At 44.1% G+C, this 19,525-nt stretch overlaps 2 protein-coding genes across 9 annotated transcripts in view; one reads left to right on the forward strand and one right to left on the reverse strand.

The window, feature by feature from the left end:
- Positions 1 to 5,199, forward strand: part of CASKIN1 (CASK interacting protein 1) — a 160,091-nt gene extending 154,892 nt beyond the window's left edge. For all 4 annotated transcript variants that reach the window (XM_075179309.1, XM_075179311.1, XM_075179312.1 and 1 more), the window contains 2 exons: positions 1,299 to 1,683; positions 2,662 to 5,199. In XM_075179309.1, coding sequence (XP_075035410.1) covers positions 1,299 to 1,683; positions 2,662 to 2,758 — 482 coding nt within the window. In that variant the 3' untranslated portion in view covers positions 2,759 to 5,199. The remainder of the gene's footprint in view (positions 1 to 1,298; positions 1,684 to 2,661) is intronic.
- A 7,466-nt stretch (positions 5,200 to 12,665) lies between these two features.
- TRAF7 (TNF receptor associated factor 7) overlaps positions 12,666 to 19,525 on the reverse strand; it is a 36,675-nt gene continuing 29,815 nt past the window's right edge. For all 5 annotated transcript variants that reach the window (XM_075179317.1, XM_075179314.1, XM_075179318.1 and 2 more), the window contains exons 15-21: positions 19,376 to 19,415; positions 19,130 to 19,246; positions 18,775 to 18,897; positions 18,483 to 18,602; positions 15,883 to 16,014; positions 14,865 to 14,984; positions 12,666 to 14,518 (exon numbers count right to left, since the gene is read on the reverse strand). In XM_075179317.1, the coding sequence (XP_075035418.1) occupies positions 14,504 to 14,518; positions 14,865 to 14,984; positions 15,883 to 16,014; positions 18,483 to 18,602; positions 18,775 to 18,897; positions 19,130 to 19,246; positions 19,376 to 19,415 (667 nt within the window). In that variant the 3' untranslated portion in view covers positions 12,666 to 14,503. The remainder of the gene's footprint in view (positions 14,519 to 14,864; positions 14,985 to 15,882; positions 16,015 to 18,482; positions 18,603 to 18,774; positions 18,898 to 19,129; positions 19,247 to 19,375; positions 19,416 to 19,525) is intronic.

Here is a 19,525-nt window from a genome sequence, read left to right on the forward strand (position 1 = left end):
CTCTACCAGCTCTGATGGGAGGCTATTCCACTTATCCACTACCCTTTCTGTGAAGTAGTATTTCCTCAAATTTTCTCTGTACCTACTTCCCCCCAGTCTCAGTACATGTCCTCGTGTTCTAATACTTCTCTTCCCCCCAGTGTCAGTACATGTCCTCGTGTTCTAATACTTCTCTTCCCCCCAGTGTCAGTGCATGTCCTTGTGTTCTAATACTTCTCTTCCCCCCAGTCTCAGTACATGTCCTCGTGTTCTAATACTTCTCTTCCCCCCAGTGTCAGTGCATGTCCTCGTGTTCTAATACTTCTCTTCCTTCCCCCCAGTGTCAGTGCATGTCCTCGTGTTCTAATACTTCTCTTCCCCCCAGTGTCAGTGCATGTCCTCGTGTTCTAATACTTCTCTTCCCCCCAGTGTCAGTACATGTCCTCGTGTTCTAATACTTCTCTTCCCCCCAGTGTCAGTACATGTCCTCGTGTTCTAATACTTCTCTTCCTTTGAAGAATGTTTCCCTCCTGCACCTTGTTATAACCATTGATATATTTGAAAGTTTCTATCATGTCCCCCCTTTCCCTTCTCTGCTCCAAACTATACTGCCATAGGCCATGCAGCATTTCTGTTGTCCTTCTTTGTACAGCCTTTAATGTATTTAGATCCTTCTGGAGATATGGCCTCCAGAACTGAACACAGTATTCTAGATGAGGCCGTACCAATGACCTATACAGTGACATTATTACTTCTTTCTTTCTGCTACTGATTCCTCTCCTTATACAACCAAGCATCTGACTTGTCTTTTTGTTGCTTTGTTACATTGCTTACCTGCCTTTAAGTCAACTGAAATAGTGACTCCTAGATCCCTTTCCTCCTCAGTAGTTCCATTATAGTGTCATTAATTCTATATTTAGCCTTTGGGTTTTTTGAGACCCAAGTGCATGATTTTGCATTTTTTGGCATTAATCTGTAGTTGCCGCTCTCTTGACCAGTCCTCTAGTCTGCGCAGTCCCATAAAGACACCACCATGATGTCCTCAGTAATGACCTCACTGACTTGGGGTTAGGTACATAAACCTTCCAGCAGCTGCACTCTACACTTACACTATGATAACGTACTTCTATCCGACCTCATTACATAAAACTAATCACCTGGACAGGAAATCTTATGTTAAATTGTTTTCCCATAATAACTTCACCTGTGCTGCCGTTGGATTTTAGAAATTTATGGTCAGTGTTACTGTGATCTTTAGTTCTATAATAGTATTCACCATTGTCAGCATCTCTAACCTGCGTCTCTTATTTGTCTTACAGAAGTAAAGAAGGTAATGGGGCCACCTCCTCCCGTCTCCCCCAAACCTACTCCTCCCCCCACAGCCCCCAAACCCACCAAACCCCATGCGATCATCCAGTCCTCGAGTGCAAGCTCGACTCCGGCCCCTTCTCCCATCAAACAACCAAACAACATCAAACCCTCCAGCACCCCTCCATCTCTCTGCTCCAGCCCTGCTAAGCCCCTGACTCCGGGTCATCCTCTGCAGGTCCCCATCAAACCCCCCAGACTGTCCATCACCAGCTCTTCCATAGAAGGAGCCAGCAGTGAGGCCGCGCAGCAGAAGCTGGAGGAGACCAGTGCGTCACTGGCTGCAGCATTGCAAGCCGTGGAGGAGAAGATTAAGCAGGAGGATGCACAGAAAGAGTGAGTGGGAACAGGACGTAGATATCTACTGACAAACCAGGGACCGCAGGAAGGGCTGGGAGATTCCAGGGCCGGCCCGCAGAAAGGGCTGGGAGATTCCAGGGCCAGCCCGCAGAAAGGGCTGGGAGATACCTCATGTCTCTAGAGAAACTTGTACAGGCATGTTTAAGAAAGTACTGTGTCCGTTTCTTGTGCAACGCATGGACGCACTGTCTGTGGAGAACATCTGGTTCCCAAAGTCCATTGTTTTGTCTGAGGATGTTCTTATGTTTGATATATGTACATGTGCCCAAACGGTGTCTTGGATGAGGGAAAATATTTCCGATTACAAAAGAATTAAACTATTAAACTATGATCTTATAGTGTATAGTAATACACGTGGAGCTTTTTCTCTGCTCTGCCGAAAATGTCACTCCTTTCTTGTCTGCAGTGGATATTAAAGATTTATGAGTGGGTGACAGGAATACAGAAGCCAATGGTGACTCTGCTAGTGTAGGACTAGAGTACAGCCGTGTGATTGGGGCTAAGGCTGGGTACACACTACAGAAAACTGCTCCCGATGCTATATCGTTAATGATTTTACCAATGACTGAAAGTCCCGATCAGCAGCCGATGCATGTGTACACATTATACACCTTTTACAAGATTTACCTTCAGATCTGTGCTCTTCATCTGTCATAACCATGGGCTGAAAAGATCCTGACTCTGCACAATCCATAGAGATCTATGGACACTGCCGGTCCTGAGTGCAGACACACTGCAGGATTGGAGCGACATCGTTCCATCGTTAAATTAAATTTTTAGTTTGGTTTAAAAATTAAATGAAACGATACGATGAGCTTTGGAACGATAACTGTTCACCGTTGCAGTGAATACACTGATGTGTGAATGGCCAATTTAAGTCTGATAGTATGTGCCTCTATGCCTGCTTCTCTGTACTCATTAATATCTGACCGTTCTCTTCTGTCTTCTGAACAGCTCATCTCTGGAGGAGAAAAGTACAGTCAGTATTCTGGATGACATAGGCAGCATGTTCGACGACCTCGCAGACCAGCTGGACGCCATGTTGGAATGAGGACACAGTGTTTGCGTGTGGTGGTCTCCTCAAGGCAAGGTCATACTGACTGCTTCCTGCCTACGCTCCCCTTGCTGGGTCCTGTACAGACCATCTGCCTCCTCCAAGGACCCTTCCGAATTCTGTCTCCTGGACTCGGGAACACACATGTCTAACCTTAGCACAAGCAAGCAATGCCAAATACCTCAGGATTGTGCTCAGTCATTTAGTGGCAGCTTGGGAGGAGGCCCTGGTCGGCTGGGAGGTGGCACCGGCTGCTGGATTTGGCAGCGCGACAAGTTCCAGAATGCATTGCAGCTCAGAGCCCAGTCACAGCCTGGATTGAGAGGACCACGGTGTGTTGTAAGACAACGCAGTGCTGATGTGCAAAGCACTATGGGAGAACAGATAGCGCCCAGCAGTGGAGCAGCACGCATCCTACCACCAACTTGACGTCAGACCCGTGACTTATTCTGAAATCTTCCCATTTTGTATTTCTTGTTTATGTCTTGTTAGGATTGCCGTTACCATTCATGTAAGACATGGATATAAACTTTCATCCATCGGTATCTCATTAATGAAAATTGATGGCTGTCATATTGAGATCATATTACCCCCCCAAAAGAATATGCAGTTGAATAATCCCAGATTCTAGACAACCTCGATGTTAGTGCTCTCTTCAACCGAACAGTATCTCCACCGAACTGCTGACACTCCCTCGTAAGATTAGATTGAGAAACGCTCAGAACATTGCAATATCCCAGCAGTCAGCTGGCAGAGCATCCAGTTCGCTTGCTAACCATTCATTACCCAGTCATCTCAGCAAATCTTCCCTGCTGAGCTTAATAGCAGAGCATGCACAGCTCACTCTCACCGAACAGGCACAAGGCTCCCTAAAATATTTCTCAGCTGTCTTCTACTTCCCGGTGGCTCGAGAGGCTTACCCCCGCCGCTATACAACCTTATAAATAGCTGTATCGAGAAATTATAATCATGATATCTCAGATTGATATACTCAGGAGGAGAAGCTTTGGAGCAATTGGTATATCTTTAACAAGTTTTGGCAGAGGCTCTACAATGCCTTTTATTGAACACTTGTACACTTAACAAAACATAGATACTCTCTTTATCGGTACCTAAGGGGAATATTTCAGTAATACCTAAATGCCAACTCTATTGTGTTACGTTTAGAAAATTATCCCCCCAAATATATACATTTTGTTCCCTTAGGTGGTGTTGGAATTCAGGGACCAAGGAAATTGGACACTAACATGGGAGATAATCTGCTGTAATGGTACCTCCGTTATATAATGGCGGAACATTCCGATCTTGCGTGTTCCGTGGAACGGAACAATCGGCTAGCGCTCGGCAACCAAACTCGGACTTTGACGAATGGTTACAAATTCAAAGGTCCCATCTAAATCTCTGCCAGCATCCTGAGGTATTGAGAACAATTTGAAAGCACAGAATTTAGAATTCAGGATAACAAACCACCAATTGGCGGGAGGAGAGGTCAAAATCTAAAATATATTTTTTCAAATAAATGGTGGGGGTCAGAAAATGCCAAAATCTATGGCCAAACCCAATCCTCTAAATAAGAAAAGACTTTGGGCAGAATCTATATGAAATAAAAGAAATAGCACAAAACTCATGATATTTAAGGCGCTCTTTACTGGTTTTATATATTTTTTTTGCAATTTTTCACTGTTATTTTTTTTCAGTTGTTTAGGCCGTGCCTTGCCTATGTACAATATTATTGTTGGGAAGGTTTGAGGTGCAGCTGACGGTAATCACATGCACTGGCTTTCTTCTAGAAATGTGTAATTAACTGAAGCTGACAGAACTGTTCAGATACAGCGTAGGGAGTTTGGGGTCGGCTGCCATTATTTCCATCACACAACAGTAATGCCGGAAAGTGATTAATTTAATGTTCAAATAAACAATCAATGTTTGCGGCTAAAGCCCTGTATTTTTTCACAGAATTTCCATGGAAACACCAAGTAATGACTACCTGTGTGCACCACCAGCTGGTGCCAGCAGGGAGCGCTACGCTGTCCAATAAACTCTCCTGCCGGTGATCTGGATAAATCTAAGTAATTGCCGCTAAAGGCTGATTAAAAGTTTCTGTACGGCCCATAAACATTGTACCAGTTTTATGACACTTTCCACAGTTTTAGGACAGAAAAACTCAGAGAAAATGTTAATATTTAGTTTTGTTTGGAGTTCTCTATGCTAAACTAAACTACACCAAATTACGTACCTGAGTTGTGGCGGTTCCCCCATGCAGTGGCTTTCCAGTGCCTCTAGTGGTCCAGTGCTACTCTTTTCTAAGCTGCTACTGCTCGCCTGTTTTACCCAAATGGAAGTGTCACTGACAACAGCACTGCTTGTCTGTTTTGTACAGATGGGAGTGGCATAGACAACAGCACTGCTTGTTTGTTTTGTACAGATGGGAGTGGCATCGACAACAGCACTGTCTGTTTTGTACAGATGGGAGTGGCATCGACAACAGCACTGTTTGTCAGAAACAGGCCAGCCTTTAGCAGCATAGAGAAGGCCAGCGGCAGATCTAGGAATTCCGCAAGGTGTCGTTGAGCTTTACATAATGAAATTGCCTTTTGGGGGTATTGTTCTATAAGCAGACTGCTGCATGGTAGCATATGTGTGTGTATTATATATTTATATTATAGGTTACCGGCAAATACCAAATCCTTTTTGCAACAGAATTGGCCAGAACAAACTTTAAATTATTACCTATTCAAATTGAATGAAACAGCCTTCGTAGCAGCCAGTGCCGTTTCTGTCCCTACAGTGCGTTCTGTATTGCACAGAACAAGATGTTGAAGTCAACTGAACTCCTCAACAACTTCTAAACAATCCTGGCCAGGAACAACCTAGTGAGCCCAGACTCTCAGTCTTTTAATTTAAAGTGTACTCGTCACATGCACACAATGGAGGCAGCCATAGTGGAGTCCAAACTGGATTTCACGGGACTAAAGCCTATGAATTCGGAAGGATGTAGTGATATCACTGAGGCGTGAAAGTGGCGGAACTGAAAATGTTTTTGTTTTTTAAATGTCTTTGAAGGAAAAACTATACAATATTACACCATAGTCTATTAAAAAAGTATTTTTTTTAATAATTCCACACACACTTAAAATATAGTTTTGGGTGGGTTTGGATGAGATCAGATAAATAACACAGAGTTACGTATCTTCCATTAGTTGGCCACCCAGGGGTCACCGGAATGGGTAGGTCATGGAGAAGGTCTCCAACACCTCAGCCAAGCCCGATATTTCCTCAGCGAGGTCACCGGTGAACCTGAAATAAAAATGGCTGCCTAAACTGTGCCAAGGTGACCGGGAAAAGCGTTAAGAGGCACCAGGCAAGATTGCCGGACGCTGCACCCAGTCTGTGTACCACTTCCTACAGCATTCAGTCTGTGCTTCGTGTGTCTTGTGTGCTGAGAATTGTGGGGTGGGGGACGGGAGGGTGGGCCGGGGGGGTGGGGGTGACTTTTTTGGAGGATTTTGTCGTTGGTGGGACTTGGCTGGCATGTTGATTCTGAACCTGTTTATCCTCTTTGGTGCTTCTGTTAGTGTTCTAGTTTTACGCCGCAGATGGCACCACAGTAACCTTTTCACTGCTGGAGCAAAATGACAGAACGTTTGCAGCCCCCTCTGAAATCAACATATAAAAGGATACGTAAAACTGCTAAAAAGAAATGTATTTAATATGATGGCAGCAAGATAAAATATTAAGTAAAAGGTCTACATGATTGATACATATATAACATATATATATATAATATATATATATATTTTTATGATTAAGTTATGGAGAAAAAAAAAAATCTGTACTGTATTCCCGTTCCGTGACAGCTATGCATCTTGGTGCTTTCCCTGCAGTGCTGTGCGATTAATGATTATTGCATTTTATTTGTGATCTGTGACGCTGTATCGATTATGTCCGATAAAATAAAAATTGTTTTTGTTAATTATTTTTTATTTTGGTATGTGTGTGAATTTATCTTGCAGGAGATATAGCCCTAAACGCACACAGATATTTGTTCCAGCTATTAGATATTAAATGGGAGGTTGCTCCTGGGTTTGTGGCTGATGGCTGCAATCTTCTCACCATGTCTGGGGTGTGTGTGGGAAGCTCATGTATGTACATTATTGGCCGAACTTCCACTGAATAAATGTCCTTGGCTTTGGTCTGACGTTGTCACTCATTGTATGTCTGCACTTGTCTCCGGGGGACTATGCGTGTGGCGGACCTTCCAACATTCATCCTGAAAAGTCAGGACACTAATCCATGCACCCCCCTCACCCCCTATTTTTTTTTAAGACCACACTCATAATTACTATCTAACTACCCAATCAGATATGACTTCTCCCACAAACCACCCTTTAGCTACACAACTCAACACAGTCCCATGAACAAAGGAATGAGAGGGGGGGGGGGGGGGGAATTCAGATTAATTAAATGATGTCTGTGGTCAGAATAATATTTTTTAAAGGCTTCTAAGACAATAATTTGCATTGTTACTCCAGGGAGTAAATGTATCAAGCTGAGAGTTTTCCGGTGGGTTTGGAAAGTGGAGATGTTGCCTATAGCAACCAATCAGATTCTAGATGTAATTTTGAAGAATGTACTAAATAAATGATAGCTAGAATCTGATTGGTTTTTCAATCCCGCTGGAAAACTCTCAGCTAGATATATTTACCCCCAGGGGTGAAAGTCAAATGGGCAGGAGGTCGTTTACATGCATTAGTAGTTGTCATCGACATATACCGGAAGAACTTGGAATGATGGCCTGGCATGCAGATGGATAACCATTACACCATGCTCTTTTAGCAATAAGAAAAACTATACTTTTCTCCACCCAAATCATCGAGGTTGGTGTAGAGGGAGAGGGGACAAATGGGGGGGGGGGGGGTGTAATTTGGGAGGAAGTGGGCTTCTTGGGTCTCACCTGAACTTTAAATTATTAGCGTGTATATGCATAATCTTTGTAACCCATGTAGCCTTAAGCTGCCCGAAAGTTCCGCTCAATCAAAACGTCAAACAATAGGTTTGGTGAAATCGGAACAGATTATTGGGCCCTTGGCCAAGCATCTGGATCATTTCCGGCTCCATTGAGGCCTGTTTATTTTGATTTTGGTAACCAGGTAGGTGCACTAGGCTTAAAAATGCCTATTTTCAGACACGTACTTGGACATAATAAAGATTACAGGAGATCATAGAACAAATAAAGTGTCAGATTGTGGTGGATGAAAAACTAGAGGAAGAAGCAACAGTGGTGAGAAGAGGGGTAAAAGAATGGAGAGAGGACATGTAAGGAGGGATAGAGGTGTCAGATCAGAGGAAGGATGGTCTAAGGTAGATAACAGCAGGTGCAAGGGCTGGGAGCACAGATTAGTGAAATTTTCAGAACCTGACACAAGTGGTTGCTTGCAGAATATTGTGAGGAGTTCCAGTCTACTGGAGCAATGTATGAGAAGGCAGGTGCACCCATGTCATTGTATCAAGGGATGGTAAGAGGGGCTTGGTCTGTACATCATAACCCATAGGAGAGGTGAGTGTAGTATGGAGACAAGGGATAGGGGAGGCCTGATCTGATGGTGCTGTCCCTCACTTCCATTACTGCAAACGTTTGCTGTAAGTGAGCAGCAACAGTCCATACTGGATTATTGTTATCCTCACTACACCTCTTATATACATGCTGTCTGATGTGACTGCAACCCAAAGCTTATATATAGATCCTAGCTGTCCTGAAAATAACATGGATTTCATTCTGACCAGAGATTTGTGTAGACAGTGCTCTGGTCTCTCTTATGTTCTCCCCCGGTTTTGCGTGGGTTTTCTCCCACACTACAAACACATACTGGGAGTTTAGTTGGCTGCTGACAAAAAATAGACCCTAGTGTGTGTTAAGGAGTTTAGACTGCAAACTCCAATGGGGCAGGAACTGAGGAGAATGATTAATATTTCCTGTACCCCACTGATCCACCACATGGTGGTGCTATCCAAACAACAACAATAATAATAATATCAGAACACACAATTGTAGTGAAAAGTAAACTTTGTCTCTATAATACAACATCTACTTTTCATGTTTGCGCAATCAGACAATTTTACTCTCTGACTAAATCCTTGATAGCTGCTACCTGTGTGTCGTACAAGGTATTCTACATGAAAAGTAAGTATCAGGTTGCTATTATCTCATGAGGAACAAGTATCATTGAACCTCATATCTGTGTTTCCTAAGTTTGTCAAATATTTCATGTATTCAATAACTGACCAAACCATGATTTTTTGCAAAATGGCCTTTTTGTCTGTCTAGCACATGCACCATGGTGTTGGGAACTGCTCTCGGAAAAATGTGAGAGCGACTGCAAATGTGGATGGGATAGTGTAAGCTCAGCCGGCTACCATATTAGGACCAATCCGGTTCCTGAATTTCAACCTGATTATCACAATCATTACACGCTCTGCGGCTGTGGGCCTGAAAATTGTCAGACTAAAAGTGGGGCGGACTCTCCTATGGGCACCTTCTGGGTCTCTGTAACGTTGAGGCCCTATTCATGTAGTGTTTGAGCACTTGGCAAGGGACACCCCCCCACCCTCCAATCAGTACATGAAAAATGTCACACCTTCCATAGATATTGCCATCTTGGGCTCCAAATTGATGCACTTACCTGTAGATCACACACATGGTCACGGTACAGGAACTGCCAGAGGCGCCCGTTTTCCACTTTTGTAAAGTTTTCGGTTTATTCAGTTCTTGCATTGACGGTGGGAGCTCAGGTGCAGAATTATCTCCTGGACCCTTAAGGTGCACCAGCTACCTGGAGTGGGGGGCAGCATATTCATTCATGAGAAATCGGTACCCTACCTGCGGTACTTTGTTGGTGAACAGGCTACACCCCCATGAACATTGGTTTAGCCTACAAAACGGCTGCCTGCCCTTTGTCCATCCCCATCCTTTAGTGTAACTGATTGAAAAATAAAGCTTGATTTATAAATAAGAGTATATTTTCCTGTACATCTGCAGCCACTAATACAGCCTGTGAAGTTATTTGATCTGGCTGAATTATTTTATTGCATAATATTCTATTATAGCCCCGGGAGTTGTCCTGAGCATAATAGTGTCTGATCTCCCCCTTATCCTCTTATTAAGATGACTAGCGCTCCCCTGCAGTATTGATTTATAAGGAACCAGAAGTGCCTCATACCTCAGAAAGGTTACTAGTTGCTAGTGAATGTGCAGGCTGAATAGGAATCAGTGATGCTGCAAACACTTAAAAATGAATAAGGAGACGAATGGTTCAGCCCAAAAAAAAGTCTGCCTCCACTGTATATAGGTGAGGGGTTGACTTTAAGTGCTAGCTTTCATCTCTACTAAGTGGTGAAGAAGCTTATCTCACTGTCAACACAGGGCCAGGCAGCTCAGGCTTATACTAACAAGTGTCAACCTATATTGAGAATAAAAATAACGATTCACTTATCATACAATGAGTCATTTGTATAGACATACAACTGGTGATTGTCTGCTGTTTTGTAGCCAGGCAGCCAGGTTTATGGGCATCAATCTCCCTGGTTTAAGTGGAACCCTGAAATAACTTTGGACTGGTAGGAGGGAACCGTGCTTAACACAGCCCTGTCATTGTAGTAGATAAGATACAGGGGGGGGGGGGGGGGGGGGGGTGTGAAAGAGCCTCAAGCTCTGACAGCACGCCATGCAGAAGCCATGGCCAGTAGAAACTCCACCTTCCACGTCAATGGAATGGTTCAAACGGTGGCCTCTGATGCACATCAAGGACCAAGTTGAGATCCAAAGGTGCCATGGGCAGGATGGATATAAGGAAGCTGGATATTCAGAACCACTTGAAGGAAGGTCCTCACATTTGGAAAGAAATGGAGTGAGCCGACACCTGTACTTTTAAAGGAACTGAGGTGCAGGCCCGCATCCAAGCCAACCTGTAGAAAATCCAGGAACCATAAAAGCCAGAAGGTAGCCGTGGCGCATATCCATCACTCACAACATTTCATGTAGGTACACCAGACCAGGTGGTAAATGCGAACAGATACTGGTTTCCGGGCCCGCAGCAAAGTGTCCTCTAATCTTGTGTACAAGCCCGTGGACCGCCAGATGCTGGCCTCAACATCCATGCCTATAAAGCCAGTTGAGGCAGATCCTGGTGTAAAAAGTGACCCTACACGAGGAGGTGCCATGTGTAGGATGTCTGCATACCAAGCCTGAAGGTGTCAATTGGAAGCAACCAATATCACTGGAAGGCCACCCCTTTTGACTCGTCGGAGACCTCGAGGAAGAATCGGGATGGGAGAAATACAGGACTCCAAACTGGAACTGCCACTGTAACTGCCAAGGGGTTCCTGGTCCCTGAGCAGAACCTAGTCCCCTGACAGTTGCAGCAAGATGCCATGAGGTTTATGACTGGAAGGCCCCACTTCTAGACCAATGACCGAAAGATCGCCGGATGTAGAGACCCCCTCCCCAATGGCAGTACTGCGTGTCTACTGTGGTAGTCAACCTCCTAATTGTCTACATCGGAAATTAAGACCACCGATATCGCCGTCAAGTCAATCTGAGCAGCTATCTGCAAGGCACCGGCACTCCTGGAACCGCCCTGGTGGTTGAACTATGTCACAGTTGTGGCATTGTCAGACTGGAAAACCCCAAAGGGTCAGTAACATAACTTCTAGCTCCAAACTTTTATCGGCAGGGAAGCCTCTTGAGCTGACCAAAGGCACTGTAAGTGGTGGTGAAGAACCAAGGCTCCCCAGTCCTGGAGGCTAGCATCCGTGGTGACCAAGGTCAAGTTGTCCTGTACAAGCTACTACTGGAGAAATCCTTGCATTAGTTGACATTTGTATCAATTAGGAATCCAGTTGGAGAGAGGAGCTCGACCATTTCCTCAAGAGGTCCTACTGGAAAGTCAGAGAGTGGACTCTCCCGTAGGGAAGTGACCATCAGCCCAAGTAGTGGAGAGAAGCATAGAAGGGTAATGGACAGCCAAAACCCTCCTCACAGTGATTTGGAGGGACCGCACCTTGCTCGCTGGGAGAATGATCGCCTGCGTCTCTGTATCCAGGATAAGTCCCAGAAATACCATGCATTGATAGGGGACCAATTGCGACTTTGGAAGATTGATGATCCATCCATGTTGTTCCAGTACCCCGGTGATAGGGTAAAATACTGTCTCAGGAGCTGATCTGAATCTGCCTTGATCAGTAAATCGTCCAGGTAAGGACAATGCTCACCCCCAGAGCGTAACCAAGCTGCCATGATCTTCGTGAAGACCCTTGGTTCCTTGGAGAGGCCGAATGGAAACACTCTGAACTGAAAGTTAGAGTTCCCTACTGTGAACCGGAGAAGGAATAGATGGCCCTCCCAGTTAGGCTTGTGTAGAAAGCATTGGAAATGCTGATGGAGACCAGGAACTCATCTGGCTCCAACCCGCTGATCACTGATCTTAGTGGTTCCATGTAGAATGTTTCCACCCACAGGTGCAGGTTGAAGATAAGATACCCGACTTTACAATGTTATACACAGCATAGCTGGCTGGGATGGGCAGTTATTGGTGTCTGACTGTATACAGACCAGTAATCATTATAATGCCAGGATTGCGTCGTTTGCCACATATAACAGTTGACAGCAAAGTCTGTTTTCCCAACAACAACCGAAAGGAACAAGTGCTATTTAGCTTTGATACAAATATTGTTAGTTTTTACCTTTAATGACAGTCCCCTGTTGCATATTGTGTACCACCCGTTAGCATATTTGTTTAGGAACTATAAATTTGTCATGAATGACAACACTGGAATAATATTATTGCTTACAGATGCAAAACATAAAAGAAAAACACTTGGAGATTATGGACATAAATAAAACTCTGACTCAGCCTTCATTTCAGTTTTATTGGAAATGAAGAAAATTGCTGCAATTCTATAATACAGTATTTAAAAACAGTAGAAAAAGTGGGCTTAAAAATGAGCGTTTCAAATATGGAGTGTGAGACGACAAGTGCGTGACGGCAGCGGAGCCGTCCGCTGCGTGATTCCACCGGACAAGGCGTACCTGGAGAGTAGCTGCTGTGGAAATAAAATGGGCAGAAGGGGGAGGGGGGGGGGGGGGGGGGGGTTTACAGTCGTGCCCCCGTGTTCGTTGCATGCAGTTTCACGTGTGAGTGACGTGGAATGTGACCGTGTCTACAGAGGCTTGCACACTCAAGACCAGCCAGCATGTTGCCTGGATATACCAAACAGCCACCAGAGGTTTTAAGTGACTGCGAAGCAGTCGCGTGTAGTCAATCCTGTGGTGATTCACTACATCTAAGCACCGACCTTATCTAGCATCATTTCAAATAATAATAAAAAATATACAGTATATACACATGTAGGTGCCTCGATTAATCCAGACACCCACCAACTGCTGGGGTAAGTACACATACTCCCAACCTACCCTAGATCAGGGGAAGGAGATTTGTGGTTCTCCAGCTGCTGAGGAACAACAAGGCCCAGCATAGCCCGACAGATTCGGCTGGGCCCTGTAGTTCCACAACAGCTAGCAAGCCACAAGGCTCCTACCTCTAATCTAGTTAAATATATTTATATAGAGTATATATGTACAAACATACTTCACTAGCTTCATGTCCTTTTATTTTATCCTGTGATCTCAATGGGACATTCTTTTCATGGATACATAGAAATGCTTTAGTCTGTTCTACCATGATAGTAACTGCTGGGTGCGATTAGGACAATTCCCTGGATCTGGAGACATGATTAGAAGAGATGAATCACTACCTTGGTCCCTTCCCTCCTCTGTGCTCCACAATTCTCTGCCGCCTTTCAGAACAGAGCTGCGTTTGTAGAAACAATTCTTACATACGGCACTTCTGCTCCAAAGACGGAGCGATGCGGCGGCTCCATATCCAGGAGGCGCACCTACCCGCGCCAACGCTACAATTGGCACTGATAAAAGCTTATCCTAACTGTACTAGTGCCGGGGTCTTGCCACAATTTAACTACATCAAATATAATTGCTAGAAATCAATTAAAACAATGTAAATAAAAATAGATTTTAAAAATCACCTGGGCACTGGTGCAGGACCTCCCTATGTCCCTGGATGGGAATACTTTTGTTTCACTCTTCATTTCATGTACTGTTGTCAGTCCGCTATACAGGAAGGAGACTTATGCCCTAAATACACAGAGGAACATTTTGCAGCATGTCCGATCCCGCTCATACTGATAAATGTAAATTTGAAGAGGTATGTGGTTCTCTGTGCAGGGTAACTTGTACCCAACATGGCTTAAAAAAAAAATAAAATAAATATAATCCCTGGTTAAACGAGGGTGCATCTGTGAAACTTTTCCTTAGTGGTTGTATATACTATGGATGGCGGTGTCACATTATAATTTCACATACAGCTGGATGGACAGAGGGTAGTGTGTGTACAGCAGAAGGAAGCATAATTAGGAAAAGTGCTAGTGAGGCACACTATATACACTAGACACGGATAGCATGGATTGGCTTCTCCCTGTACCAAGATTACAGTTCCAGCATTGCAGAGAGGAAGATCCAGCCTAGGAGGACAGGTAGGTCCAGATGTTACTAGCAGCATCTACATCTGTTGTGCTAGCAGGACTGGGATGTCCGTGGCAACGTGTGGAAGGCATGCCGAGGACGTGTGGGCCGTCCAGGCAGAGGCTGCGTCTGGCAGTGTTTGGTTTCATTTAGCAGGTCCAGACCTGAGACGAAAGGAAAATTCATTACACATCGGTGGCCCTCAAACTCTGCAGTAGCTGCAGACAAAGGGGGAACTAGAGGGGGTCAAGCAACGAGAGCTATAAGTCTCCTCTGCAATCATGTGGGAGAGGTGCCTTGTGTCTGTACGACTAACCATCCACATTGAGGGTGACAGTGGAGATGAAATGGCCTTTATATGTGTTTACCGAACGAATGTGATTAGAAGATCCTTTATGAAGAACCACTGCCGTGGTTGAAATAGCTTTAGACTGTTGCGACATCTACCCTTTGTATGCAAATACTTAGCAGAACGTTCGAGGACACAGACCCAGAGAGAGCAGGACTTACCTTTACTGTACTGTCCACCGCCCCCGAAAAGAGACGTCCCCGGGACACAGCCAGTGCGGTCACACTGCCCTGATGTCTGAGCAATGTCTGGGTGCAAATCATATTATCCATACTCCAGACCTGACGGGAACAAGAGTAGACAAGTCATTAACACTATACACTGTGCTCAGCATTCCTCTCCTCAGCACAGGACAAGGTGCACCTCTGTGCTACTCTGACATGGAGATTTGAATATGACTATTATATTCCAGCATGTGCTAGTTAAATAAAAGCTACAATCCGATTGGTTGCAATGGGCAACACCTCGACTTATCCTTTTAAGGTTTGATACATCTACCCCCTTAGTCTCATTTACGAACATTGCATCTAGGACAAAACTAGCACTAAAACGCAGAACCCAATCAGCAATTACCTTTTAATTGCCTACAGCCAGTTAGATCATGAAAGCAAAGCATCTGATTTCTGCCAGCAAATCTACACCTAAATGCAATGTTAGTAACTTAGCTCTTTTTTATTTGTTTTGTTTCTTCAGTGAATTAAAAAAACCTCAGCAGCAGACAAGACCGAGTGTATTTCATTCTGGCAAGATCTGTTTGCTATAGGACTGGGAGTGACGTATCAATATTCCCTTGTTAAACTGTCCTCAGAATCAGCGCTATGTGTGAGAGACAATTCTCTGACTAAGAAAAGAGTAAATAAATGATTGAAAATGTATCTACGATAGCAGCGCGGCCGGCCCTGTGCTGCAGATGTACTTGGAGCGGAGCCCAGAACAATGAAGCTGTGTATTATGATAAAATGTACCAGCGCTTTGAGATTACAGAGACATGCTGGCGAGTTCAGCTCTCGACGTGATCCGAGCACATAAAACAAAAATTAATATATGCTTCTCCTCTCAGCATTCAGAGTACGCTTTGTTCTAACGAGAGAGCATTTGTTGTACTGTGAAGCTGGTTAAAAATGCATCACTTGTGCATGGTTTAGCAGCTAATGTAGGAAGATAAAAGCAGCGACGTACCCGTAAGGACCTGTCGTAAGAGGCACTGAAAACCTTGGTTTGGTCTGGCGTGGAGATGACGGCTAATGCATACACTGTGCCCACATGTCCGGTCAATGTACGGACTTGTTCCTTGGATTCTATATCCCAGACCTACAACAGGTAAGAGCAGTAACACAGATTGTATTTATTGTAGCAAAGTAATAATAAAATAAAACAAATCACAATAATTAGAGTGCTGTAGAAAAGGTATTAATAAAAAAAGGTATAAATCTCATTCTTTCCGTCATGTCCCTTCAGCAGCACTACTGAAAGACAAAAATGATTGGGACGTATCTGGCCCATTGCCACATGTTCTCTCAGTCCCTAATATGGAAATGCCTCCTTGGTTCTGGTGAGGGAATCTTGTTCGAGATGTAAGAATGGCCTCCTTCAGTCATCTACGATGGTCATTTTGGAGGCTGACAACAGAGGCCATCCTCTGTTGGAAACGAAGAAACAGATGAGCAGATTTTTGGATTTCTGTAACTGCCGAGACCATTCCATGTAAACTATAATATCCAGTAGATGAAGCCTCTGTTCTTGTGTGGGTAAGACCACCTACTGAGACCTGTGATAGGTTGATGAAGTTTTTGGAGATCTGCAGTAGAAGCCATGCTATTATTCTCATGTACCACTAAGTATGATCCTCCTGCTCATACTCGGAGAGTTTACGGTCTACCAAATCTTGAGAATCCAGACTTAGAATGTTAGAATCTTGTAATCTGGACAACACACAGATCACGGCTTCAGAAGATCTAAGCCTAGGAGGCAGTCTGAGCTGTAGGTGTATCATCATCTCCCATAGATATACTAACCATGCCCTCCTAGACCAGAATAGAGCTACTAGGACCACCGATGCTCCCACGCCTCATATTTTCTGGATCACTTTTTAGAATATCGGCAAGTGGGGAAATGCATATACCAGTAGAATCTCAGGACTTAGTCTTAGCATCTAGTGCTTGAGAATGATCTTAGAGAGGTAGAGAAAATAAGTCTGCGACTTTGGTATTGATCCTGAAGGCCATCAGGTTTACGTCCGTCATACCGGACTCTCCGGTTTGTCCTAAAAATATAATTCCATTTTCACAATTCATTTTTATCTTCACCAGACTGTTCACTATCTGGAGCACAAAAAAAAAAAAGAAAAAAAAAAGAAAAAGAAAATAGAGCTCCCTAATCAGAATTATGTGGGGCTTGTTTTTAGAACCTGGGTATATATTCCATACAAATTCTCTTGCTGTATCCTTAGTGATTATAGATTAATTATAGAGAAAATCTGATTCGGAATGAATCAGAGAATGTGGCTGTTCTCTTCTCATAGAGCATTTTACTAGCCCCTGCTCCTCCATCCGTATCAGCCATAGATGTAGAGATCTGACCAAACATGACCCCTGCTACAAGCTTAAAAGACAAGGCTGAAGACTCATATGAATGCCTCAATGAACACCTGGCCCTCTTCTTCACTGGATTCTTAAAACATCAACGGTCTTCCAACAGGATAGCAGCATATAACAGGTGACTGGGATACACAACCTGGGGGCATCTTCCTAGGCTCAAATATGTTGTTTGTGAAAGAGAGAGACATGCCTAATCTTACGTGGTGCAAACCAACGCTTTTGGGAGCTTTACTCTGTTCTTGAATAATGCACTGAAAATACCATAGGCTGACATATTTTCTAAACATTTTGGGCCTCATTTAGAGTCGGACGCAAAGTCTGTTTCATGCGCATCCTGCACATTTCCACTGATGCGCATGCGCAGTAACCAACAGTTACCTTCTTTAATTAGTGGAATATTATCTGTGACATTTCTGCTCCCCTTCATATCTTGGTTTATCCATCTACACCTTTGACATCCTGGATAAATCAGCTAAACGGTCAGAAGAGTGGAAACGTGCTACATATTCTCACCATAAGGGATCCCACGCCCACGATTCCTTATAAGGAAGCAAAGTTCATCAGGATCATCAGTAGCCCTGTATGTAGCCATGAGGTCAAGTTGCCTGGGACTTTAAACCAGTTGACCAAAAGGCACATCGTCTCTGTAGCTTAGTGCTTAAAAAAAAAAAATGAAGTCACCAGGAGTGTACACGGTACCTCCCCTCTATATTTAACATTGAGAAAACATTCTCTTAGCATCGGGTAGCATCAGGAACCGCCGGAACAGTCAGGCCTAGTAGATATCATTTGTGGGCTTGTACTTGAACCGGACTGGGGGACTTTACACTGAGCCCCCATTCAGTGAGAAAGGGAGGCACTTGGGAGTCTCCACCAATTTGTCCAAACAGTGCAAGACATTTTCCTTAAATTTCTTTCAAAACCTTGTTGTTTTATTTATAAGGTGGGATCCCTCAAATGTGAGCCTACAAAGTTATTTCTGAACATAAAACACTAACCCTGCTTGGCGCAATAAATATTTATGGTAACGTTTTGGGGTGTAACGTTTTGTCTCCCAGGTGTTCTACTGAAGAGATATGAAAGAAAAGCTCTAGAAAGTGGAAGATTATCAAAGTTTTGGTAGTCAGCAGACGACCACTCTGAAATGAGGGCACTGGGGATTATTGGGAGACTTCAACTCACATGGATGAGATTTTCATACGTTCCGCACACTATGTGATGGTTGGTGACGGCGATGGAGTACACACTCCCACCAGACGTCTGCAGGACATGTACACATTCCAAGGTCCTGATGTCCCATATCTGGATGGAAACAAAAAAAATTGTGAAATAAGAAACTGCACATTTTCAACGGTCAAATTAACTTTTTTGTTTTTGATCCAACGCATGACACATTCTTTCTACGTCACGTCAACTTGTGCTTCCCGTTGATGGTCATCGTACCTGCTCTACCATATGTGGTCTCATCTCTTACCTTGATGGTCTGGTAGGAGCCACTGTACAAGTAATTCTGTGAGGCCACGAGCGCCCGCACCCAATGGTTAAGACCGGTCAGCTCCTTCTTCAGCTTTAAATCCGTACCCACTATGTCCCAAACCTGCATGGATGAAGAGACAGATCAGGATGTGTCCCCAACCGCCGTCCAACACCCTCACTTATTTCCTAAACTTCGAGTACAACGCATACCATCACACCTGCCATGTTGTAGACCGTTCCATTGTGACTACATATGACAATGTTCTTTCAGGGACATTAAACAATCCAAGTCTACCCATATAGGGGTAACTGTTAGCATTGTGCATCTACATTATTAATATAAATACACGGACCTTGATAGCTTTCAGGGAGCCACTGAAGAGCATGTTATGGGACGATACTAAGGTGCAGACTGGGTTGTCGTGGGCTCGGATTGTGTTCACCTTCAGAAGAGCCTGGATGTCCCAGACCTAAACAAAGAGGCTCATGTTAGAGAAAATCTTGCATTATTATTGGCCAGGGATCATTCTGTTCCTCTCCCACGCTGACAACAGCCCCATCACCCATCCACACATCCGCGTCTCTGTAACTCTACTCACAATTATAGTGCAGTCTGCGGAGCCACTGTACAGCTTGCTTCTGCAGAAGGGGAAAGAGGAGAGGGGTAGTAAGTACTCAGAGGGCCGCAAACGATGCAGATGCAGTATAAGTACACATTGGGCACATGGAAATACGTATATATTAAAGTT

Source organism: Mixophyes fleayi, chromosome 7, assembly GCF_038048845.1.
Source record: "Mixophyes fleayi isolate aMixFle1 chromosome 7, aMixFle1.hap1, whole genome shotgun sequence".
Classification (NCBI taxonomy): Eukaryota; Metazoa; Chordata; class Amphibia; order Anura; family Limnodynastidae; genus Mixophyes; species Mixophyes fleayi.